Raw genomic sequence first — 25,978 nt, 5'->3', positions numbered from 1 at the left:
AGAGTCAATACATAGGCTTACGGTCAGTCATTTTTCACATCTGCCGCCCGCGAGTGGAGCAGGGAATGGGAGGATTACTTATTTGTACTTGAAGTACCTTCCGTCATAAATCGTTAGGTGTAGTACGATGTAGAAGTAGATTCACCAGAGAATCCTTTATTACCTACCACCTTTTAGTTGACTCTATGGATATTCTCCATGTGTTGTGATTTTCTCTTTGCAATTCAACGACAAGTGCTATTTGTTTTCTTAGAGTTTCACCATATGTTGGACCTACAGTCGCCACAATCGGTCGTAATTTTTCACATTCACCTGAAATAGAGACTGTAGTAGTAAAACATGGTTGTGCTCTCCTTATATTGCAAATTAAAATTAATACCACTGTTTGCAGATGTTATCAATCATGAATTACTGTGAGTGGCGAGACGCATGGAGAAATAGTGTAGGACCCATTCCCTAGAGGTCTCCGCACAAGATGTGCCTGGGCAGGCCACGCTTTTAGAGACTTTATTGGGTCAGTCGCCAGAGTGCAGCCGTTTAGACAAGAGAAGCTCATCGACCAAATGGATTGGCAGGCGGTCCCATCTGGCAGCAGCTGCCTGTGCCGGGTATATAAGCGGATCTCGGCGCAGCCTGTCAGTCAGTCCTGCAGCTTCCACCATGGCATCCAACACCGTGCTCTGTGCCCTTCTGGTCGCTTTGGTAGCGGCACTCTGCACTGGTGAGGCCGACGTCTCCAGCAGGTGAGCTTTCTAGGGGCGTTGCAAACGGCTCTCAGACTCCACTTGTCCCACAGTGGCCCTTAGTTTCTTAAGAGTTCAGTCTTGAGGCTGTAAGCGCTCCACTATCCCTGCCCAAAGGTTCTACAGCTACATCTCACAGCCACCGTACAGTATGTGCTGATGGGTACGTCGCGTATCACTAACGATTCCCCGTCTCTTCAAGTCCGGTCGTGTACGGTGCTCGGAAATAACGGTCATTGGACACATCGAATCTAATTTCTATACCTACATCTAATATCATACTTCGCCAGCCAACATAGAATGCATCGTAGTGGGAATCTCGTACTACAGTTGATTATTCCCTTTGCAGAACTACTCGCAAATGGAGCGAGGGGAGAACGACTGCCTATATGCACCCGTTTAAGCCCTGACGTCTCTTATCTTGTCCTGGAGGTCCTTAAGAGAGATGTACGTTATTGGCCGTCGGATCGTTCTCCAGTCTGTCGTGAATGCCGGCTCTACAAACTTTCTCAAAAGTGTTTCTCGAAAAGAAGGCTTTCATTTCTTCACAGATTCTCATTTGAGTTCAGGCAGCATCTTTGTAATGTGTTGGAACCCACCGGTAACAAATGCTGCAGTACGTTTCTGAAATGCTGCCATGTCTTCCTTTAATCAGTCCTAGTGGGGGTCCCAGATAGTGGAGCAGTACTTGAGAACTGGTCGCACAAGGTTTCTGTATACTGCATTCTTTATCGGTGAGCTGCTCATTGCTAGAATCTTCCGGGGTCGACCATTCGCCTCCCCTACAACCAAACTTACATACCCATTACATTTCACGTCGCTTTGCAACGTTACGTCTATATACACTCCTGGAAATTGAAATAAGAACACCGTGAATTCATTGTCCCAGGAAGGGGAAACTTTATTGACACATTCCAGGGGTCAGATACATCACATGATCACACTGACAGAACCACAGGCACATAGACACAGGCAACAGAGCATGCACAATGTCGCCACTAGTACAGTGTATATCCACCTTTCGCAGCAATTCAGGCTGCTATTCTCCCATGGAGACGATCGTAGAGATGCTGGATGTAGTCCTGTGGAATGGCTTGCCATGCCATTTCCACCTGGCGCCTCAGTTGGACCAGCGTTCGTGCTGGACGTGCAGACCGCGTGAGACGACGCTTCATCCAGTCCCAAACATGCTCAATGGGGGACAGATCCGGAGATCTTGCTGGCCAGGGTAGTTGACTTACACCTTCTAGAGCACGTTGGGTGGCACGGGATACATGCGGACGTGCATTGTCCTGTTGGAACAGCAAGTTCCCTTGGGTGGCACGGGATACATGCGGACGTGCATTGTCCTGTTGGAACAGCAAGTTCCCTTGCCGGTCTAGGAATGGTAGAACGATGGGTTCGATGACGGTTTGGATGTACCGTGCACTATTCAGTGTCCCCTCGACGATCACCAGTGGTGTACGGCCAGTGTAGGAGATCGCTCCCCACACCATGATGCCGGGTGTTGGCCCTGTGTGCCTCGGTCGTATGCAGTCCTGATTGTGGCGCTCACCTGCACGGCGCCAAACACGCATACGACCATCATTGGCACCAAGGCAGAAGCGACTCTCATCGCTGAAGAATACACGTCTAAATTCGTCCCTCCATTCACGCCTGTCGCGACACCACTGGAGGCGGGCAGCACGTTGTTGGGGCGTGAGCGGAAGACGGCCTAACGGTGTGCGGGACCGTAGCCCAGCTTCATGGAGACGGTTGCGAATGGTCCTCGCCGATACCCCAGGAGCAACAGTGTCCCTAATTTGCTGGGAAGTGGCGGTGCGGTCCCCTACGGCACTGCGTAGGATCCTACGGTCTTAGCGTGCATCCGTGCGTCGCTGCGGTCCGGTCACAGGTCGACGGGCACGTGCACCTTCCGCCGACCACTGGCGACAACATCGATGTACTGTGGAGACCTCACGCCCCACGTGTTGAGCAATTCGGCGGTACGTCCACCCGGCCTCCCGCATGCCCACTATACGCCCTCGCTCAAAGTCCGTCAACTGCACGTACGGTTCACTTCCACGCTGTCGCGGCATGCTACCAGTGTTAAAGACTGCGATGGAGCTCCGTATGCCACGGCAAACTGGCTGACACTGACGGCGGCGGTGCACAAATGCTGCGCAGCTAGCGCCATTCGACGGCCAACACCGCGGTTCCTGGTGTGTCCGCTGTGCCGTGCGTGTGATCATTGCTTGTACAGCCCTCTCGCAGTGTCCGGAGCAAGTATGGTGGGTCTGACACACCGGTGTCAATGTGTTCTTTTTTCCATTTCCAGGAGTGTACTTATGCTGTATTGTGCTCTACTTCAAATTTACATTAACGTTTTTCCTACACATTTTTGGAAACTTTCCTTTCCTTAATTTTACTTTGACGGCCTCTTCGTGAGATATAGTAGGAAGGAAAATTTGCCTTTAGTCTACTAAGAATGCACACTCTCAGAATTTCCACAGTAAACCATTGCGTGACACACAACACCTATGGCTGCGTCTGACACTCGAGCTGCACGAACAACCACGTGACGCTTTAACGCTCGTGGAACAAACCCGTGATGGAACGCACTGCCCTTCTTCGAGTGTTCAGCTTATTCTATCAATCGCATCTGGTAAGAGTCCCAAACCGTGCAACAGCAATGCAGTATCAGCCAATCAGTGTTTTGTAAGCTAGCTTTCCCGTAGGTTGCCCACACTTTGTGACGATTCTTCCAGTGAACCGTTGTGGTAGTTTTCCTTTACATCACCCCGTCCGCATACTCTGAGATATTTAATGGGTGGGACTATCTTTCGTGATTGCTCGGCAACCGCATACAGAAGTCTATCCCTGTGCCTACCTGCATGCAACGAATTGTATTTATGTTGAGCGTCAACTGCTACTCCCTGATTTAAGTGCAGAGCCTTTGGAGGCCTCACCTTTTAGTCCGTCCCCCCCGTTTGCTGAGTGGCGCCGGCACGGTAGCACAGAGTGTTTGGTCAGAGGGTTATCAGCCCTCTGTAATAAACAAACTGAGTTACTGGATCAACGACGAACTTAAACGGATGTCTTACGACGTCCACCCTGAGCAGATGCAATGAACGAAAACGAACACAATGATAAAAGTGGTCAGCGTGACAGAATGTCAATCCTGAGGGCCCGGGTTCGATTCCCTGCTGGGTCGGAGTTGTGCTACGCTCAGGGACTGGGTGTTGTGTTGTCCTCATCATCATCATTTCATCCCCATCTACGCGCAAGTCACCGGCGTCAAATCGGAAGAGTAGTAGCCGGCGAACTATCTACCCGACGGGAGGCCCTAGTCACACGACAGTTACATTTTAACTTTTAGTCTGAGGCTTTTCATGGAGTTAGATTAGATTAGATTAGTTTTTCGTTCCATAGATCCGTGCTGAGGAGATCCTCTTGGATGTGGAACATGTAAATTTTTTTTGAACTGAAATAACAATACTAATAGTATGAATATGTACAATACATCATTTGTTTCTATTAAAAAATTCGTCAGTCGAATAGAAGGAGTTGGCCACTATTAAGTCTTTCAGGCTCCTTATAAACTGATCTTTATTTGTAACTAAATTTTTTTATGTTTGCTGGCAAATTATTGAAGATGAGTGTTTCTGAGTAGTGGACCCCTTTTTGAACTAAAGCAAGTGCTTTTAAGTACTTGTGCAGATCATTTTTCTTTCTGGTATTGTATGTATGAACTGAGCTGTTTGTTGGAAAAAGAGATATATTATTTAGGACAAATTTCCTTCAGGCCGCGCGGGATTGGTTCAAATGGCTCTCAGCACTATGCGACTTAACTTCTGAGGTCATCAGTCTCCTAGAACTTAGAACTAATTAAACCTAACTACACTAAGGACAGCACACACATCCATACCCGAGGCAGGATTCGAACCTGGTCGCTCGGTTTCAGACTGTAGCGCCTAGAACAGCACGACCACTCCGGCCGGTTTGCGCGGGATTAGCCGAGCGGTCTAGGGGCGCTGCAGTCATGGACTGTGCGGCTGGTCCGGGTGGAGGTTCGAGTCCTCCCTCGGGCATGGGTGTGTGTGTTTGTCCTTAGGATAATTTAGGTTAAGTAGTGTGTAAGCTTAGGGACTGATGATCTTAGCAATTAAGTCCCATAAGATTTCACACACATTTCAAAATTTTTTTTTCATTAAGGAGTAAATTTACTGAGAGGCATTAGTTAGTATACCGAGTTCTTCGAAGAGGTTTCTACAGGACGTCCGTAAATTTACTCCACAAATAATACGTTTTACACGCTTTTGGACTCTGAAAAATTTTGTTTGACTTGAAGGGTTACCCCAAAATATTATACCATATGACATTATGGAATGATAGCAGCCAAAGTATGCAAGCTTTTTCATTTTTATGCCGCCTACGTCTGCTAACACTCGAATTGCAAATACAGATTTGCGTTCCAGCAGCTCCTCCCAACTTAATTTATTATCAAGTTGTAATCCCAAGAATTTAAGACTGTCAACCTCTTCAATCTGCTCTTCTTCATACTTTATGCATATGCTGGGTGGTAACCTCTTACAGGTTCTGAATTGCATATAGTGAGTCTTTTCGAAGTTAAATGTCACTGAGTTGGCTTCAAACCATCTATTACTATCCATGAAAATATCATTAGCAGATCTTTCTGGAACTACACTCGACATACTATTTATCGCAATACTTGTGTCGTATGCAAACAAAACGAACTCTGCTTCTGGCAGTGTGACAGATGCGAAATCGTTAATGTATTTGTTTCTTCTTGTGCCAGAAGTGTTCAGTTGACAAAGCATGTGCTACTTATTCACCAAAACCAGCCCGATTCAGCCACACGATCTTCAGTCATACGTGATGACCGATCTCATCTCTGTGCCAAAGACTTTCAACATCTTCGATTTGGGTAGAACCTGCTGCAGGCAGATACGCTACTCATCTCGAATAACACTAAGAGAACCTCCAAGCTCCACGGAGCCTTCCTATCCATGGATCACCACAAACAGTACCCCATACCCTTACTTTATGACACAGTAGGGAGAGACCTTGAATTTAATCCATGACACTGGCCTAAAGACTGGTGATCGGGCACTTCAGGCCACCACCTCTTCTCTCCTTGCCGGTCAAATACTGGTAATGTAAGTTTTCCATCACCAGGATTCCAACCGGACTATCCCCGATTCGAGCGCCACCCACAGGCATGAATTAGCAACCTTGGTTACGGAGGCGCGTAGATAAAGTGGTTGAAACACAGAAACAGCTAAATATGGATGACGACAAAGAGACCGACTCGTGTTTTCTGGACATCCTGTGTTACGTTTTCTACAGCTCCCTTCAGTGACACAAATCCCAGACCACGTACCTTCGCAATCAGCTCAGGCGGTATTCGTCTGCTGGCCGAGGTGGCCAAGCGTTTCTAGGTGCTACAGTCCGGAACCGCGAGACCGCTTACGATCGCAGGTTCGAATCCTGCCTCGGGCATGGACGTGTGTGCTGTCCTTAGGTTAGTTAGGTTTAAGTAGTTCTTAAGTTCTAGGGGACTGATGACCTCAGCAGTTAAGTCCCATAGTGCTCAGACCCATTTGAACCATTTGGTATTCGTCTAAACTTTACAGGAACACTGTCGTTTGAGCGTATCTGCATATGGAGCAGAAAAAATAAAATGAAAGGAAATGAACAACCGGAAGTGCTACAACAAACTGCAGTGAACAGTACACTGAAGTGTCGAGAGTCACGGGATACATGCTGATTTTTCGCGGTGTAGTGCATCAACTCGACGTAGGATGGACTCAACAAGTGTTTGTAAGTCCCCACAGAAGAACTGAGCCATGCTGCATCTGTAGCCGTCCATAATAGCGGAACTGTTGCCGGTGCACCCCCAATGTTGTGCGCGAACAGGCCTGTCGATTACGTCCCACAGATGTTCGATGGGATTCATATCGCATGATCTGTGTGGCCAAATCATTCGCTAGAATTGTCCAGATATTCTTCAAACCTTCGATAATGATCGAAGCAGAAGAAATGAATTAAAATTTTTGCTGCGGCCGGGACTCGAACCCGGGTCTTCCTGCAGTAATGTTAACCGTTACACCACCGCAGGAGGATGGTGAACAATGCTGCACGAACTACCTAAGCTGAGTACCCTCCCAAACACAAACTTCAATTCATTTTTCCCTCACATATTGTCATCTTCAAATCAGTCGCGAACAACTGTGGCCTGTTGGCTTGGAACATCGTCATCCATAATTGGAGTCCATGAAAAGTTGCAAATGGGGTGCAAGTAGCCGAACATAAACATTTCCTGTCAATAATCGGATCAGGTGGACCAAAGGAGCCAGTTCATTCCATATTAACACGGCCCACACCATTATGGAGCCACCGTCAGCTCGCGTAGTATCTTCTTAATAACTTGTTCCGTGGCTTCCTGGCGCCACACTCGAACCCTATGATAAACATTTACCAAATGAAATCGGCGCATCTGATCAGGTCACGGTTTTACGTTCGTCTAAGCTTCACCCGACATTCTTAGGAGCATAGAAGAGGCGCTGCATCCGACGTCGTGTTATTACCAAAAGCACTCGCATAGGCCGTCGCCTGTCACAACCCATTAAAGCCACGTTTCGCCGCACTGTCCTAACGCATACGTTCGTTATACGTCCCACATTGATTACTACGGTTATTTCAGGCAGTCTTGCTTCTCTGTCAGCATTTACAAACTTAGGAAAATGCCACTGCTCCCGATTTATAAGTGGCGGCTGTCGGCTACTGCGTTGTCCATGGTGAGAGATAATGCCTGAAATCTGGCATTCTCGGCACATTCTTTGCACTGTGGATTCGGGGTATTGAATTCGCTAATGATTTCCGAAACGGAATGTCCCGTGAGTCTAGATCCAACTATAATTCCGCGTTCAAAGTCTATTAATTTCAGTCGTGCGGCCATAACCGCCTTGTAAACATTTTCACCTGAATCACCTGAGTACAAAATGCACTGCCCTTTTGTACCTTGTGTACGCGTTGCTACTGCCATCTGTATTTGCGCATATCGCTATCCGACGGGTTTTGTCACCTCAGTATATTGTTTTCGGCGGAGTGTAAGTCGAGCATTTTGCGAAAGTTCATGTACAAATTCAGCCACAATGTAAATTACATGACGGTGGATAGTGAACAGGTAACAAAAGTAAATATAAGTGCAGACAATTTAGCGTGTTTGAAGTAAGTATAGACATTTATTGGAATTGCGACTTTGAGTTCTACCAGAAAACTTGTGCACTGCTACAGTAAACTATTTACAAACGGAAGGTGACGACTTAGGATACAGAAAAAGGAGGGACCCGACTCTGTGATTAAGGGGCTGGAGAAGGTTCAAATCAAGTGTGGGTGAATTCCTAAGGGACAAAACTGCTTAAGCCATCGGTCCCTAGACTTACACACTACTTAAACTGACAAACTAACTTACGCTAAGAACAACACACACACTCGTGCCCGAGGGAGGACTCGAACCTCCGGCGGGAGGGGCCGGGCAGTCCGTGACATGACGCCTCAAATCGTGCGGCCACTCCACTTGGCACTGGAGAAGGGAAGGAGAGCCCCGACTGCACGTCCTAATTGAATTTCTGGAGAGCTGTCTAGATCACTGTAAGTGAACGTTTTGTTCATATCCCCCTTCTCACTTGAGTCGAGATACGGTTCCATAATGACCTCGTTATCGACGGGACTGATTCTCGCAAATAATAGAATTCGTGAGGAGCATGTCTTGTAACTACCATGAGATATTAAGCTCATTTACCATTCGTTTTTGAAATTTTTGCAGACGTCAGTACGTTTAATGAAGGACTTTGCAATTTCCTCTCTATGTCACATCCTGGGGAAACGAACCTTCCAATTGTTCATAATGAAGTCGAAAACCACCTTATTTATGCCAATTTTGTTAGATTTTCTCGTGCAACCTTTTGCAGGAGACATTCTCAGATTGACTGCTGCTTTAAATTATGAGAAAGTGACGACATAACCTGCAGCAGCGAGAAAATAATCTGAAAAAAGTCCCATGCTTCTTTACAGAGCGTAGGGGAACGATGCGGGAGACCCGCACCGCCTTACTAGGCAAGGTCCTAATGGAGGTGGTTTGCCGTTGCCTTCCTCCGACCGTAATGGGGATCAATGATGATGATGAAGACGACACAACAGCACCCAGTCATCTCGAGGCAGGAAAAAATCCCTGAACTCGCCGGGAATCGAACCCGGGACCCCGTGCTCGGGAAGCGAGAACGCTACCGCGAGACCACGAGGGGCGGACTAATGGGCAATAATCAACTCATTATTTTACAACGAGGCGTAACAAAGTATCGTATGTCTATCGTTATGTCTGAGAAAACTGTAAAAATTTCGAAATTTGTGGTAAGGTCTTATGAGACAAAATTGATGAGCTCATCGGTCCCTAAGCCTACACACTAACTAATCTAAGTTAAACTTACTTACGATATGGACAACACAGACACACGTGCCAAAGGGAGGACTCGAACCTCCGACGGGGGAGCCGCATGGATCGTGAGAAGACGCCTCAGCATTTCACCACTGGTGACTGGGATGTCCCTTGTTTCTATATATCTCCCTATCAACATTTCTTCTTTTTCTGCTACTGGAACAAATGTTATACGCGTACCAAGCATTGTACCGACTGTGTGTTAGCAAAGTACGCCGTCTGACGCTGATGACGCCTTTCTCTAAATTGAGTGTAAGTCATTGTTCAAAGACACGCATCACATTTTTACACCTCTTGTTCGCAGGCAGAAGCGCCCTCTTTCGGACCAACGCCTGGCTGAGTACCAGACGCTGTTGGCTCTGGAAGCGATGGGCCACACCATCCCTGTGCCAGACCCGATGAAAGTGTGAGTACAGCACCGGAGTCTCACTCTGCGTCAACCATTTCGTAGTACTTCGTGACCAGACTTTTACTTGTTTTTATACTGCTGACATACATAAATACAGGGTGGCGCACGAAATGTGTTACCATTTGGTTTTTGAATATAAACTTTACTGTCAATACAATCTGAAAATAACACATACTACAACGAAGAGCCGTCCATGGAGATTTGTTCTAACTCCTCACATGCCCAATATGTCCACCATTTCGTTTCCTAACTTCCTTCAAACGAACACTGAAGTTAGTAATTACTCTACGGCACATGTCTTATGTCTTCCGTAATTTCACAGCAAGCTTGAAGAATAAGTCTTCTGAGCTCCATTAAATCACGTGGACGTTTGAGGAAATTTGTTTTCCTTTAGGTACCCCCAAAGAAAAGCGTCACATGGATTGAGGACTATTGGGGGGGGGGGGGGGGTAGGGGGGTCAATTTCGTCCGTCATTGAATCGAGCTGGAAATCTGAGTGAAATGATCCGCATGTCGATATGCTCGTGTAAAAACTCCAACGCAGTGCTTGCAGTATGTGGCCCTGCTCCATCTTGCATGAACCACTGCGCGTTGAAGGGCAAGGCAGTAGCAAGAAGCTGTGGAATGAAGCTATTGCGAAGCATGCTCAAATAACGATCACTGTTCACAGTTTCTTCAAAGAAAAACGGTCCAATAAGTCCGTGACTTGAGATTGCTGCCCACACTGAAATCCTCGGAGCATAATGTTGTCGTTCATGCAGTACTTGTGAGTTTTCATTGGTCAAAAAGCGTACATTTTCTTTGTTAACCACACCGTCTAAATGAAAATGCACCTCGTCTGAAAACCAAACGTTGCTGAGAGTTTCTTCCCTATCCTCCGCCCACTGAGCAAACAGTGCTTGTGTGCTGCTTGTGTTCTTCAGTGAGCTTACGTGCACAGGTCATCTTGTATGAGTACATATGGAGGTCACTTTTAAGAATGAGTTGAACGGAGCGTCTGGATATTCCCAGTTGCACTGCTGCCTTTCTACACGATTTCCCAGGACTTCTCTGTACAGCAACTCGTACCGCTTCAATATTCTCCGGTGAACAAACAGGCTTAGGCCGAGGTCGCTTCGCTTCCAATACTGTTCCTTCCTGTACAAATTTATCGTACAACCTGTGTATGGTCTTCTTGCAAGGGACCCATCTTGTGTTAAACTGTTGTCGAAAACGCCTGTGAGTCACAACAAGGCTTTTCGTACTTGAAAAAGTAACACAATTGCCGATCGTTGCTGTGTCGTCAGTCTTCCATTGTCAGCCGTTGCTGCTTACTAGTCTCCTAGCGGCAGTATCGTGAATTACACGCCATTTCGTAACTCATTGGTTTTTCCAAGCTCTGCTGGTACTGCTGTAGAGATCCCAGCGGTATATCTAATGTGCGTCGTAAATTGTGAAAGAAACAATTGGTAACACATTTCGTGCGCCATCCTGTATTTCAGTGTAGGAGACAAGCATACAGAAATGTCCATTTCGGATTAAAATTACCGCTAACGACAAGTAAAAAAGCATCGACTACTACAAATATATGGTTTTCTGTTTTCAATTTTTACAGACTGCTAAATGTAGCTAGGAATAAGCGACGAAGGAGTTATTGCGAACCCTGTTTCAAACGTTTTTGGAAGCTGACGTACGGTCAGTTAACTTGTGACATTAGGATAATAATTCCTTCATGCCCGACTCGCACTTGAAGTGCATATAGAATCATCTCTTAAATACCCGTGTGTGCAGTAATTAGTTTACGCCTATCTTCACTGACCCTAGAAAAACGATAAATTGCGGATCTTCGTACATCTACAGCTACATCTACATCTACATTTATACTCCGCAAGCCACCCAACGGTGTGTGGCGGGGGCCACATTACGTGCCACTGTCATTGCGTCCCTTTCCTGTTCCAGTCGCGTATGGTTCGCGGGAAGAAGGAATGCCGGAAATCCTCCGTGCCCGCTATAGAATCTCTCTAATTTTACATTCGTGATCTCCTTGGAAGGTACAAGTAGGAGGAAGCAATATATTCGATACCTCATCCAGAAACGCACCCTCTCGAAACCTGGACAGCAAGTTACACCGCGATGCAGAGCGCCTCTCTTGCAGAGTATGCCACTTGAGTTTGCTAAACATCTCCGTAACGCTAATACGCTTATCAAATAACCCTGTGACAAATCGCGCCGCTCTTCTTTGGATCTTCTCTATCTCCTCTGTCAACCCGACCTGGTATGGATCCCACACTGATGAGCAATACTCAAGTATTGGCCGAGTGTTTCGTAAGCTACCTCCTTTGTTGATGGACTACGTTTTCTAAGGACTCTCCCCTTGAACCTCAACCTGGCACCCGCCTTACCAACAATTAATTTTATATGATCATTCCACTTCAAATCGTTACGTACGCATACTCCCAGATATATTACAGAAGTAACTGCTACCAGTGTTTGTTCCGCTATCATATAATCATACAATAAAGGATCCTTCTTTCTGTGTATTCGCAATACATTACATTTGTCTATGTTAAGGGTCAGTTGCCACTCCCTGCACCAAGCGCCTATCCGCTGCAGATCTTCCTGCATTTCGCTGCAATTTTCTAATGCTGCAACTTCTCTATATACAACAGCATCATCCGCGAAAAGCCGCTTGGAACTTCCGACACTATCTACTAGGTCATTTATATATATTGTGAAAAGCAATGGTCCCATAACACTCCCTGTGGCACGCCAGAGGTTACTTTAACGTCTGTAGGCGTCTCTCCATTGAGAACAACATGCTGTGTTCTGTTTGCTAAAATCTCTTCAGTCCAGCAACACAGCTGGTCTGATATTCCGTAGGCTCTTACTTTGTTTATCAGGCAACAGTGCAGAACTGTATCGAACGCCTTCCGGAAGTCAAGGAAAATAGCATCTACCTGGGAGCCTGTATCTAATATTTTCTGGGTCTCATGAACAAATAAAGCGATTTGGGTCTAACAAGATCACTGTTTCCGGAATCCATGTTGATTCCTACAGGGTAGATTCTGGGTTTCCAGAAATGACATGATACGCGAGCAAAAAACATGTTCTAAAATTCGATGTCAGAGATATAGGCCTATAGTTTTGCGCATCTGTTCGACGACCCTTTTTGGAAACTGGGACTACCTGTGCACTTTTCCAATCATTTGGAACGTTCCGTTCCTCTAGAGACTGGCATTATATGTCTGTATATGTATGGATCCCTTCCGGAGAACTGGTTTTTGAGACTTCCTAGGCGGTCTGTATACGTCATTGACACCTATCGACAAATGCCTACCGCTGCAGGCTGTACAGTAATTCTGCGACGTTCTTCTGAAAGACAGACAATCGTGACCATTCATGCTGTCCTCCTTTGTATTTGTTCAGTATCCTCTGTCACTCCTACTGGATACGGGTCTTATACACTTGAGCAAAAGTCTAGGACGAGTTGAGTAGTTTGTATGTAGGCTACTTTGTAGACCGTCTGCATTTTCCCAGTATCCACCCAATGAATAGATTTCTGGCACCTGCTTCCGACGATTGATCGTATGTCATCATTCAGTTTAATAGCCCAAAGAACTGTTACGTCCTGCCATTTGTATGAGTTGACTGAGTGCAACTGTGGCTCATTGACATTGCAGTTATAGGTTGCTACCACGCTTCCCGTTTTTTCAAGTGCACACCTTCACGCTTCTAATTTAAAGCAAATTGCCAATAATATTTATGGAATATTCTGTCGGTCGATGGAGGAACATCCACATATTAATAACTTGAGTACAAACTATTAGCCGACCAGTGTGGTCGAGCGGTTCTAGGTGCTACAGTCTGGAACCGCACGACCGCTAAGGTCTCAGGTTCGAACCCTGCCTCGGGCATGGATGTATTTGATGTCCCTAGGTTAGTTGGGTTAAGGAGTTCTAAGTTCTCAGCAGTTAAGTCCCATAGTGCTCAGAGCCATTTGAACCAACAAACTATTAATGTTCCACAATAATATTTATTGGTTCGTTATGAACCGACTTTCGGCTTCTTCGGTCATCATCAGGTAACGTAATGCTAAACAGACAGTCCACATAACTTCAGCGAGAATTCTTAGCATGTTCAGAAAACACGAACGTGCTCTGAATGAATGTCATTCATATGATCAACAATAAAGGAAATAAAGGTTGAAATTAACATTACTTGAAATTCTGGCCATTAATAGACATCAAAGAATACTGACCTGGTTCTTAATGACCAAAAACAGTTTCATTATTCACCCTTATTAAAGTAGCAGCCAGTTATTCCTCTCAGCAGTAGCTAATAAGCTTGTTATAACTGTTCCACACCCACATTCCATAGACTTCTCCCTTCCCCTCCCTTTATTTGGTGTATTTGTCACGTCTTCCTGTTTTTCCGTGTGACATAAGAGTCTGTGTCACAACTCACTTGTAGAGCATTTCTGTTTTATACACTCACAGAGTTTTGGTATTTGAATATACTGTATTATAAGATCTATTTGTTCAGAGTCTCTTTAGGTATTACATCATGTCTGCGTCTTGTATCGATGTAATCATAAAATGTCATACATATTTCTGTACAGCATTCTTTGTACAGCTATGAATTTTCACTGAAGTTGTGTGGATTAAATGTTTAGCATTAAGTTATCTGATGATGGCTTAAGAAGCCGAAAGCCAGTTCATAACGAACTAATAAATATTATTGTGGAACATTAGTACTTTGTATTCAAGTGGTTAACAAGTTGCCAGTTTTAGCATCACTCTGAAAGCATATTAAGATCTGACTATCGTATCATCTATAAAACGGGAAAGGTTACTGTTAATTTTATCTGCCAGATCATTAATATACGTTTGGCGCACATACTATTCACAGATATACTGACGTTCCATAATTCTTTTCAGAGGCCGCAAACGCTCCTTTTCTTCCGACGCGTGGCGACTGGTGAACGAAGCGGACATGCCCGTTGAAGAATATGTTTCCATGCCTGGGGACTCGTCCGTGAGGAGGTACCTGCTTCCGCTATAGGTAAGTCATGCACTTGTCACACCCTAGTAGCACAGAGATTCTGCGACACTCATTTTCCTACTTAACATGTAAGGATAGAGCTGCGACTATGGATCACAATTCGTTCTTGCTGTACTCGTTGTTATTAGTTGATGAATCATACATTCGCTTGTTCGCTAGGATTCTGACATACATTCACACCGTACTCCTCAATGGATGCAGATCAGGCGGGTTTTACCGGCACCTAGCCTCCAGTCTCGGACATTCTCTGGCAAGCGGCAATAACCTTTCCTCATGTACCTGCTAGCATGTGGAGAACTTGAATGACTCCCATTGTGTACGCCAATAATTCTATATTGCAAACACAGTCCTATAAACAAAATCGAGGTTTCTTTGAGATTGGCCACTAATGCAGCGCCAAAGTAACGTACTTTTCTGCACCTTAATAAAATAGTAATAGGCCTCGTTTTATTTCAGACCCCATCTGTACGTTAAGTAATGTTAAATTCTGATCTTTGTCCTTTTCAAATCGTTTAATAGATTATAACGATAATACCCATACGGACGACATCTTTGAGAGATAATCCAATATTATGAATTACTTTACGCATAGTACGGCACTGCAACATTAATGTTTCTGGCTTTTACCGCCCACTGTGATACGTCCACGGACTAACCGCAGCCGGTTCTTCAGTAAAAGGTGAACTGACCTTCAGCTGCACTGTATCACATTATTCGTTTTCGCCCTAAACATGCAAGACTCTCTAGAAACTTCACTACAATTCGTCACAGAACGCCTCCTCTACCAACGAATTATTAGATCGTCTTTTAACAGCGTTAAGGCAGACACTGACAGAAACAAATAAACATTTACAGCAAGAGCGACAGAGTAATCTCACATCCTAAGACTCGTTGTGCTGCTTTGGTCCCGCAAGATGCAGGTGTGTTCTGTCTTATTAATAACAACAATATAAAATCTAGAAACATTAAAGTATTTTCGTTAGTTGACTTCCTCGATTATTGCTGTTTTTTTCCAGGTATGAGGCGGTGGATGGAGCAAAACCGTTAAGATCTTAGCTGATCTAACGTACATTTGAGGAAAATTTCATACCACCAGAAAGCTGTGCTTTAATTTTTTCTTTGGTCTAACGTATTCGTAAATTGTGTCTGTTACGGAACTTGGCAACAATAAAATAAAATTCAAAACAAGAAACGGTCTTCTCTTTCGTTTCAACCCCTTTATTCATTTTACTCTAACATGTTTTATAATTAAGGCAATAATTTTGTCACAGGCACACACTTTGTACCACTTTCAGCCACTTTAGTCGTCTTGCAAACGAGATTTTGAATGATGAGGGAGGAATGTCTAGACTCTTCACAACGGAGCTTAAAGAAATAATCAACACTAATGGGATTTAAAGGACGTTAGAGTTAACTTAGTTACAACTACATGACTACAACAACATTGTAAGCGGACCGTGATACAGGTATTGGTATGATCAAGAAAAGTATGGAGAGTGCGTGGTGAATTACCGTGACCACTGCAGTGAAAGTCGTTCTAACAATAGACAAAAGCAAACGTTGGGCACAGCGAGATAACTCTTCCACTTTGCAGCCACATTAAACATGACGAGTTAAAAATTTGCTGACAGACGAGCCTTTGGTAGTTAATGAACCAAAATTGAATCAGTGTTCGCTGAGAGTACTGACTGACCGACTCATTTTGAGTTTGCTCTAGCCTTCACTCTCTTTTATTCCCAATCCCGCAGGTATCTGCATTCGATGACGGTTGAGGCACACGGTCGTATTTTGTCACGTTTTAAGAGTTACTCACAACTGTGCAGATGTAACTACGTGTTTCAAGTTGAGTGGACGAACTGATATATGAATTTTATGAATTAATTTTACATCCACCCTATAGAGAGAGAGGTGCCAGCAGGTAAGTCATCACTCTTCAAAATAAATTTTACGATGGTAAAAATTCAAATGGTTCAAATGGCTCTAAGCACTGTGGAGCTTAACATCTGAGGTCATCAGTCCCCTAGACGTAGAACTACTTAAACCTAACTAACCTAGGGACATCACAGACATCCATGCCCGAGGCAGGATTCGAACCTGCGACCGCAGCAGCAGCGCGGTTCCGGACTGAAGCTCCTAGAACAGCTCGGCCACAGCGGTCGGCGGATGGTGAAAGAGTGATGGTATGGAGAATATCAAAATGGTAACTACCTTCCTCCATTCAGTGATAATGATGACGTTGGTACTTGCTCCTGGTAAGGAATGTCGATGAGAAAGGTACTGGAGAGGAGATACGTGAAAAACGCGGTGGGATGTGATGAAATGGCAGCTGCGATGTAAAAACTAGGAATTTATTTAAATTTATCTTGTAGTTTACACGACATAATGTAGCCCTGTAACTTAAAAGCCAACCTTCGTCTTGAAAAATGAAGCTAAATGTTTAATTAAAATTTCAAACTAATTTTTAATCAATTGCCTAAAAATTCAAAATGTCTGGAAACTAATGATAACGGTAGTGCTTTCGTCTGACGAAAACTTAACCAAGAATACTGTTGCATTGATAAGTACACTTGTATCGATTTTCGTGGTGCAGATGAAACTCGAGAAAGACAGACATATATGCCAAAGATTTTTAAGAGCATAGGCTACATGTTGTTGTTGTTGTGGTCTTCAGTCCAGAGACTGTGATTCAGCTCTCCATGCTACTCTATCCTGTGCACGCTTCTTCATCATCCGTACCTACTGCAACCTACATCCATCTGAATCGGTTCATTGTATTCATCTCTCGGTCTCCCTCTACGATTTTTACCCTCCACGCAGCCCTCCAATGCTAAATTGGTGATCCATTGATGCCTCAGAACATGCCCTACCAACCGATCACTTCTTCTAGTCAAGTTGCGCCACAAACTCCTCTTCTGCCCAATTATGTTCAATACATCCTCATTAGTAATGTGATCTACCCATCTAATCTTCAGCATTCTTCTGTAGCACCACATTTCGAAAGCATAATTTTAACAAAACTCTAGCTAAGACACGTTATTTTAGACACTTCAATTCCAATACTTTAACATTACATGTAAAATAACAGGGGACACACCACCTCAATTTTAACACGAATGCTTAGAACATATTTATTAAAACGCAACTTGGGCAATATTGCAGATTACCAGACTGGAGAACCTTGCTTCGGTTGCCCGCTGCCTCAGCTCACTGAAACACAGACCACACCCGACAACAGGAGGCCAAACAACTTTTCTCAACTTTAACATTCAAGATTGACCGGCAAATTAACACTATAAAATCAAGGCTCAACAACAACTAATTTCGCTCGCAAGACCTTTGCTTAAGTGAAACAGTACATGATAACAAACGCTAAGAGTGAGAAATGAACTGTCTGACGAGAACCAACACTCACTAGAACTTAATGACGCACATATTGGCCACCTTAAATGGGCCTGCAAAACTCAACACGGTAACCTTTAGAAATAAAAAATCAGATTGCCCGCAGAGGACATATTGACATGGATTAACCGATATCGTAAGCAAATTAAGCACCTACTAATAACAGCTAATGAACTAACATTCTGCAAATACATCAATATTATGCGAAGCAGAGCACACGATTAGTAAGAGGCATCCAATGAAATCGAACCGACATAACATCACACTCCTTGCAACGTCTTAGTGTATGAAGAGCGATCACAATCACAGTTAACTAAGCGCTCTTACAAGGGAACCTCCCCATCGCACCCCCCTCAGATTTAGTTATAAGTTGGCACAGTGGATAGGCCTTGAAAAACCGAAGACATATCAATCGAGAAAATAGGAAGAAGTTGTGTGGAACAGTGAAAAAAATTAGTTGTTGTTGTTGTTGTGGTCTTCAGTCCTGAGACTGGTTTGATGCAGCTCTCCATGCTACTCTATCCTGTGCAAGCTTCTTCATCTCCCAGTATCTACTGCAACCTACATCCTTCTGAATCTGCTTAGTGTATTCATCTCTTGGTCTCCCTCTACGATTTTTGCCCTCCACACTGCCCTCCAATGCTAAATTTGTGATCCCTTGATGCCTCAAAACATGTCCTACCAACCGATCCCTTCTTCTAGTCAAGTTGTGCCACAAACTTCTCTTCTCCCCAATCCTATTCAATACCTCCTCATTAGTTACGTGATCTACCCACCTTATCTTCAGCATTCTTCTGTAGCACCACATTTCGAAAGTTTCTATTCTCTTCTTGTCCAAACTAGTTATCGTCCATGTTTCACTTCCATACATGGCTACACTCCATACAAATACTTTCAGAAATGACTTCCTCACAGTTAAATCTATACTCGATGTTAACAAATTCCTCTTCTTGAGAAACGCTTTCCTTGCCATTGCCAGTCTACATTTTATATCCTCTCTACTTCGACCATCATCGGTTATTTTACTCCCTAAATAGCAAAACTCCTTTACTACTTTAAGTGTCTCATTTCCTAATCTAATTCCCTCAGCATCACTCGACTTAATTTGACTACATTCCATTATCCTCGTTTTACTTTTGTTGATGTTCATCTTATATCCTCCTTTCAAGACACTGTCCATTCCGTTCAACAGCTCTTCCAAGTCCTTTGCTGTCTCTGACAGAATTACAATGTCATCGGCGAACCTCAAAGTTTTTACTTCTTCTCCATGAATTTTAATACCTACTCCGAATTTTTCTTTTGTTTCCTTTACTGCTTGCTCAATATACAGATTGAATAACATCGGGGAGAGGCTACAACCCTGTCTTACTCCTTTCCCAACCACTGCTTCCCTTTCATGCCCCTCGACTCTTATCACTGCCATCTGGTTTCTGTACAAACTGTAAATAGCCTTTCGCTCCCTGTATTTTACCCCTGCCATCTTCAGAATTTGAAAGAGAGTATTCCAGTTAACATTGTCAAAAGCTTTCTCTAAGTCTACAAATGCTAGAAACGTAGGTTTGCCTTTTCTTAATCTTTCTTCTAAGATAAGTCGTAAGGTCAGTATTGCCTCACGTGCTCCAACATTTCTACGGAATCCGAACTGATCTTCCCCGAGGTCGGCTTCTACCAGTTTTTCCATTCGTCTGTAAAGAATTCGCGTTAGTATTTTGCAGCTGTGACTTATTAAACTGATAGTTCGGTAATTTTCACATCTGTCAACACCTGCTTTCTTTGGAATTGGAATTATTATTTTCTTCTTGAAGTCTGAGGGTATTTCGCCTGTCTCATACATCGTGCTCACCAGATGGTAGAGTTTTGTCATGACTGGCTCTCCCGAGGCCATCAGTAGTTCCAATGGAATGTTGTCTACTCCCGGGGCCTTGTTTCGACTCAAGTCTTTCAGTGCTCTGTCAAACTCTTCACGCAGTATCTTATCTCCCATTTCGTCTTCATCTACATCCTCTTCCATTTCCATAATATTGTCCTCAAGTACATCGCCCTTGTACAAACCCTCTATATACTCCTTCCACCTTTCTGCCTTCCATTCTTTGCTTAGAACTGGGTTGCCATCTGAGCTCTTGATATTCATACAAGTGGTTCTCTTCTCTCCAAAGGTCTCTTTAATTTTCCTGTAGGCAGTATCTATCTTACCCCTAGTGAGACAAGCCTCTACATCCTTACATTTGTCCTCTAGCCATCCCTGCTTAGCCATTTTGCACTTCCTGTCGATATCATTTTTGAGACGTTTGTATTCCTTTTTGCCTGCTTCATTAGTAAAATATACAAACTGAGTAGTCCATGCATAAGATAGGTAACATCATGGAGAGCGTGAGCTCGCGAGCGCTGTGGTCCCGTGGTTAGCGTAAGTAGCTGCAGAACGAGAGGTCCTTGGTTCAAGTTTTCACTCGACTGAAAATTTTAGTTTCTTTATTTTCCCAATTTTCGTTCACTGACGTCTCTGTTCACTGCAACAAGTTTAGTGTCTGTGTTTTGCGACCGCACCGCAAAACCGTGCGATTAGTAGACGAAAGGACGTGCCTCTCCAATGGGAACCGAAAACATTTGATCGCAAGGTCATAGGTCAACCGATTCCTCCAAGGGAAAACACGTATGATATATTCTATACGACACTGGTGACGGCATGTGCGTCACATGACAGGAATATGTTGTCTATCCACCTAACTTGTACACTTGGCGAATGGGTAAAAATATTCTTCTACCTTGCCCGATTTAGGTTTTCTTGTGAATGTGATAATCACTCCAAAAAAGTGATGAAAACATAAGAATTTGTCACATAAACTGAAAATAAAAAATTAAACTTTTCACTCGAGAGAAGACTTGAACCTCTCGTTCCGTAGCCACTCTCGCTAACCATGGGACCACGGCGCTCGTTGGCTCCCACTGTCCTTGATGTTGCATATCTTCGCATGCACCACTCATTTTGTATATTTTACTAATTTTTTTTCATAGTTCCACACAACTTCTTCCTGTTTTCTCGATTGATCTGTGTTCAGATGCATATCTCCGCATGGACTACTCAGTTTGTATATTTTACTAATTTTTTTCATAGTTCCACACAACTTCTTCCTGTTTTCTCGATTGATCTGTGTTCAGTTTTTCAAGGCCTATCCACTGTGCCAACTTTAACTAAATCTGAGGGGGGTGCGATTGGGAGGTTCCCTTGTTAGTAATTAGCGTACGTAACTGGGTGTCTTGATGCTGGGGCGATTGTGCGAAGATGTCAGACCATCACTTCGCAAGACCATAACAGTGTGTCCCTCCAAGGAGGCGGGCACATCCACAGCTCTCGAGGTTGGCTGTGAATGCACAGTGCCGGCCAACTCCCGCCAACTCCAGTACAACCACGTGATAACCGCCGCCCGGCCTCAGGCACGCCGTCTTCGCTTCTGTCCGCCAGCCAATCGCCGACTCGCGCACCGCCGCGTAACGTTCTCAAAGCGTTGTCCCTTTCTCTCTTCTTACCGCGGTGCACTCGCTTATATCCCGAGCCAGCACAAGCCCAAAGGCAAACTTCTGTACTAGGAAATCGATCGTACTCATGTCAGAGATACTACTCGCCGGCCCGCCACGGCTCAGCAGTGATTCTATGGTAACGTCGGTAACTGAAATAGTCCACAGAGTATTATGCTGTACAACGTTTATTCAAGAGAGGACATCTCAAATAAACGGGAGGTGGTTCTACAATAATGAATTATAAGACAGATAAAAATATCCTTATCAAATGCAGCAGTGTTGCGTTGAGGACGCTACCAGAACGGTAGTCAAATTACCAAACTATATAGTCATCAAAGAATCGCAAAAACTAAATCCATTTCGTGACTACAATAAACCAAATATTCACCGGCTAAAAAAAGTTCAACAGTTTCAACATGATGATTCACAAATTAGCACATGCGACACGAAAAATAGTAACTCGTACTGTGCGTATCCTCAGTTCCACAGAACAAGCGGAATAAGTTGTAGTCCTACTCTGAACCACATTCAAACCTCTCGTCGTATAAACTCCTTTCACAAGTTAAGCTTTGGCAGCGGCCGCTCACATCCCAGGAGAATCACCTTTAAGACTGAATCATCCACTTTACTGCAGGCAAGTTATCCTTCTTCAAGAACTCGACATAAAGCGCCCGGTATCGCTCCTTTGACCTGTTCACTCTAAAAGTCCCAGTGTTCTCTTGTATTCTGCAGTGTTGTGCTATTGTCTGCTCCATCGTACGAAGGCCGTCCCTACCAAAAATACAACGCTCTGGACATAATTTGACTCATCTTGACCACTTCCCGGCCTACACTAATATATTACAACAATATTTAAATAAAGAAATGATATAAAAGATCTCTCGCACTCAGATAATTTACAGTAATTATAAGTAAAGGTTTGTCCATAAGTAAATAGGCCAATATTCTTTCACAAGTGCGCTGACGTTAAAGGACAACGAACTGTGGTTAAATATTATTTAAGCAACTACTTCTGCCTTCTCGACAGAAGCGTCTTTTGTTCTCTTTTGAACTGTGGTGTCCGCTGACGCAAGCGATTCATCACTTTTAAATTAGCACAGGTTGTTGGCAGCACTTACAATCAAAATTTAAATAAAGTTACTGGCAAAAGAGTAAACGGCTCATTAAACAAATTCACAAGCATGAAAAAATATGAAGTGTTCAGGCTGTTTTCATTTTCTGTGTAATTTTGGCGGATATGATGTTCTGACAAACATTTGCCTAATGAAACAGATATAAAAGATGTCGTAAATCAATAAATAAAATTGATACAGATACATAGCTTGTAGGGATGACAGCTACAATGCAATGCTGTCATCTTATTTATTGTTTGTGGAAATCGCATGAAGCGATCAAAAGTTGTTTATTCAGAGGTTCATTGTGAAAATATTTATTCACTGTGAAATACTAACTTCTGCAGTTCCAAAGAGACTGAAATTATGGTTGTGTCACTGTATGCGCCTCATTTCTCAAGGATAGACGATGTACTCAGATACGCATCAATGTTTGATTTTAAATTGTTATCGACTCTCAAAGATCTGTAACTTAGACATCTTTAAGATTCTCTGACACTTCGCGATTTCTTGATCATCTCCTGCACAAAGGCCATTCGAGTAAGAGCTGTCCAAATGGCCAGCTTAAGGGTTTTCCCCATTTTGGACGACGCAGCTAGTCTTTGTACCTAGAGTCGCTCGTACAGGTTACCTAGACGGAAGCGGCAAATACTGCGGCGCGCCCTGAGACCTGATTCAAAAATGGTTCAAATGGCTCTGAGCACTATGGGACTTAACTTCTGAGGTCATCAGTCCCCTAGAACTTAGAACTACTTAAACCTAACTAACATAAGGACATCACACACATCCATGCCAGAGGCAGGATTCGAACCTGAGACCGTAGCGGTCGCGCGGTTCCAGACTGTAGCGCCTAGAACCGATCGTCCACACCGGCCGGCTGACCTGGTTCCACTAGTGTTAGCCGTACAGCTATTTCATCTCTCCTCAACACCACGCCCATGTGGACGCATAACTCGCCCTCATACTCGTAACGTCACTTACTCCCTCTGTTTAAATATTCTTTCTCACGAAGCAGAGACTTGAGCATTTTCTTTGCTGCCTGACCCGAACTGTAAAATAAAAGATACCGCTCGCTTCAGCGCCAATCTTTATAGGCGTCTGTATACGGTCGGAGCAGGACGTCAAACAAAATGAATACACGGACCTCGACATAAAGACGCGAAACACAACGAGCACTTATTTATCCCCGAATGCAGTACACTCGATCTTATATGTGATGATATATCAAGATCAAGCAATATACGGAGAAAAAATGGGAAGAAGATTAAACAGAAACCGCCATTATTATAACCGCCATATCGCTCTTCTTACAAAAGCTTGGATTAAGAACTATACGAGCGGTAGGCGTTACTTAATATCCAGGATAAAGATGTGCTGGAATTACAGAAGTGTCCCCAGTCACCTCTACCGCACACGAATCAAAACCTGCCAATGTTCTTCGTGCGACTGAAAATCTGAATGTGATTATAAGTCTCCTATTATTTGCATGTAAGCGGTACAGCAACCTGCGGGTTACTCTGTGCATGAGACTGAGCAACTTCGCCAATTTTTGAATGGTATCACAAATTTACTTGCTCCATGATGTACAATAACTGAGAGAACTTCCGTGGACATTTTTAAGAGAGTACAGATTGAACATCTAATTAATTATTTATGCCACCACTTCACGAGATATTGCCATTCGAACTCTTTACTTAACCTGTATCGTGTGGCAGCTATTAATTTACAGAACCTGTAACGTTCACAAAAGCACTTCTGAACAAAGCAGTGTATTTCTGTGTTTCGTTACGTTTTTTTTCTCTGTATTATGTTACGGACTCATAAACACATAATGAAGGGAATTATCCAAAAACCGAAGTCGACCATTAGCTCCCCTATGACCGACCTTATACGGTGATTCATTCCTGTTGTTTTACAACCCTACGCCTAGATATTCATGGTGTCTCCAACTTTTTGGGTGAAAGTGAAACAGGTGACAGTGAGTCCACAACGAATTGCTCTGATATTGGGAACCAATGGTTGGAAACGTGTATTTATTGTGTTATAGACATACACAGCATACACCACATATCAAGAATATAGCTCACGGTAATTGGTCAAAGCGACGACTACCAGTCTCAATGCATGTATTGCAGCTTAGTCGCAAAGGCACACGCATCGGTGACCACCCTCAACGACTTTCTTCCAACATATGTACAGGCATTCGCCACGATCACTTAATAAGATCTTATACGCTGATCTACATTTGGCTGGTCCACATTACCCGCTGTTCCTGCGAGATTTGCTGCCACAGTTCTGGGAGACTGTGCCCCTTGTTGTCCACGAAAGGATGTGGTACGATCGCGATGGTACACCAGCCTACTTCGATGTTAATGTTCACGAGCACCTGAACAACACGTATGCTCATGTTTGGTTTCGAAGAGGAGGTCCTCTCCTAAGCTCATGCCGATCGCTGGATCTCGCCTTTGGACTTTTTCTTCTAAGGCTACATCAAGACGTTGGTGCATGAAAGCCCTGTATAAACCGATGAAGATCCTCTTGCTAGGATCCAACCTGCTTGTCTTCTGGTTCAACAGGTACCAGCGATGTTTGAGAGAGTGTAACAAAACTGTATGCGCTATTGTCATGCATGCATTAAGACTGGCAGTCGTCACTTCGAAGAATTACCTTGAGCTATGTTGGTGTTATGTGGTGTACGCTGTCTATGTCCATAACATAATAAATATCAGTTTCCAATCGTTTGTTCCCTATTGCAATATACTCGTTTGTGGGTCCGTTATCACCAGTTTCCATTTGACCCGAAAGGTTTGAGAAGCGGTGCTTAATCGACGTGAGTGTGTCAAGGAGCGCACGACTAACGCTTTGTATTCATCGGCCTTAACTTATATTTTTCCAAATTTAGGGAAAGGTGCTGTTCATCATACAAAAAAGAAATTACATCCAAGTCATACTGCATCATCCTACAGTCACTCAACAACGACATTTTCATGTACACTTCTGCCAACAGTAAAAAAATTGATACTCACCTACCTGTCATACAGAGTCCTATCACACTTCTCTAAGTAAGTATGGCATTATTGATTTCGCGAGACGATCTGTTGTTTTACATTGTGGAATAAATATCCTAGAACAAGTAGTACATATACTTTCTTCACAGAGACTTCAACAGGACATTGGTGAATTCTTATAGCCAATACGTATTCCTATTTGCTTGAGGAACCACACCATAGATGACTCATACCTACATATTAATAAATTA

At 43.9% G+C, this 25,978-nt stretch overlaps 1 protein-coding gene across 1 annotated transcript; it reads left to right on the top strand.

The window, feature by feature from the left end:
* Positions 1-653: 653 nt before the first annotated feature.
* Positions 654-15,814, top strand: LOC126101578 (uncharacterized). Its single transcript, XM_049912231.1, has 4 exons — positions 654-743; positions 9,548-9,649; positions 14,569-14,692; positions 15,709-15,814. The coding sequence occupies exons 1-3, from the start codon at positions 661-663 to the stop codon at positions 14,690-14,692; spliced, it is 309 nt and encodes a 102-aa protein (XP_049768188.1). The 5' UTR covers positions 654-660; the 3' UTR covers positions 15,709-15,814.
* Positions 15,815-25,978: the final 10,164 nt, after the last annotated feature.

The sequence above is a fragment of the Schistocerca cancellata genome, chromosome 9, assembly GCF_023864275.1.
Source record: "Schistocerca cancellata isolate TAMUIC-IGC-003103 chromosome 9, iqSchCanc2.1, whole genome shotgun sequence".
NCBI lineage: Eukaryota > Metazoa > Arthropoda > Insecta > Orthoptera > Acrididae > Schistocerca > Schistocerca cancellata.
Note: the sequence above shows the minus strand (reverse complement) of the source record. Positions and strands in the feature narration are given on the sequence as shown.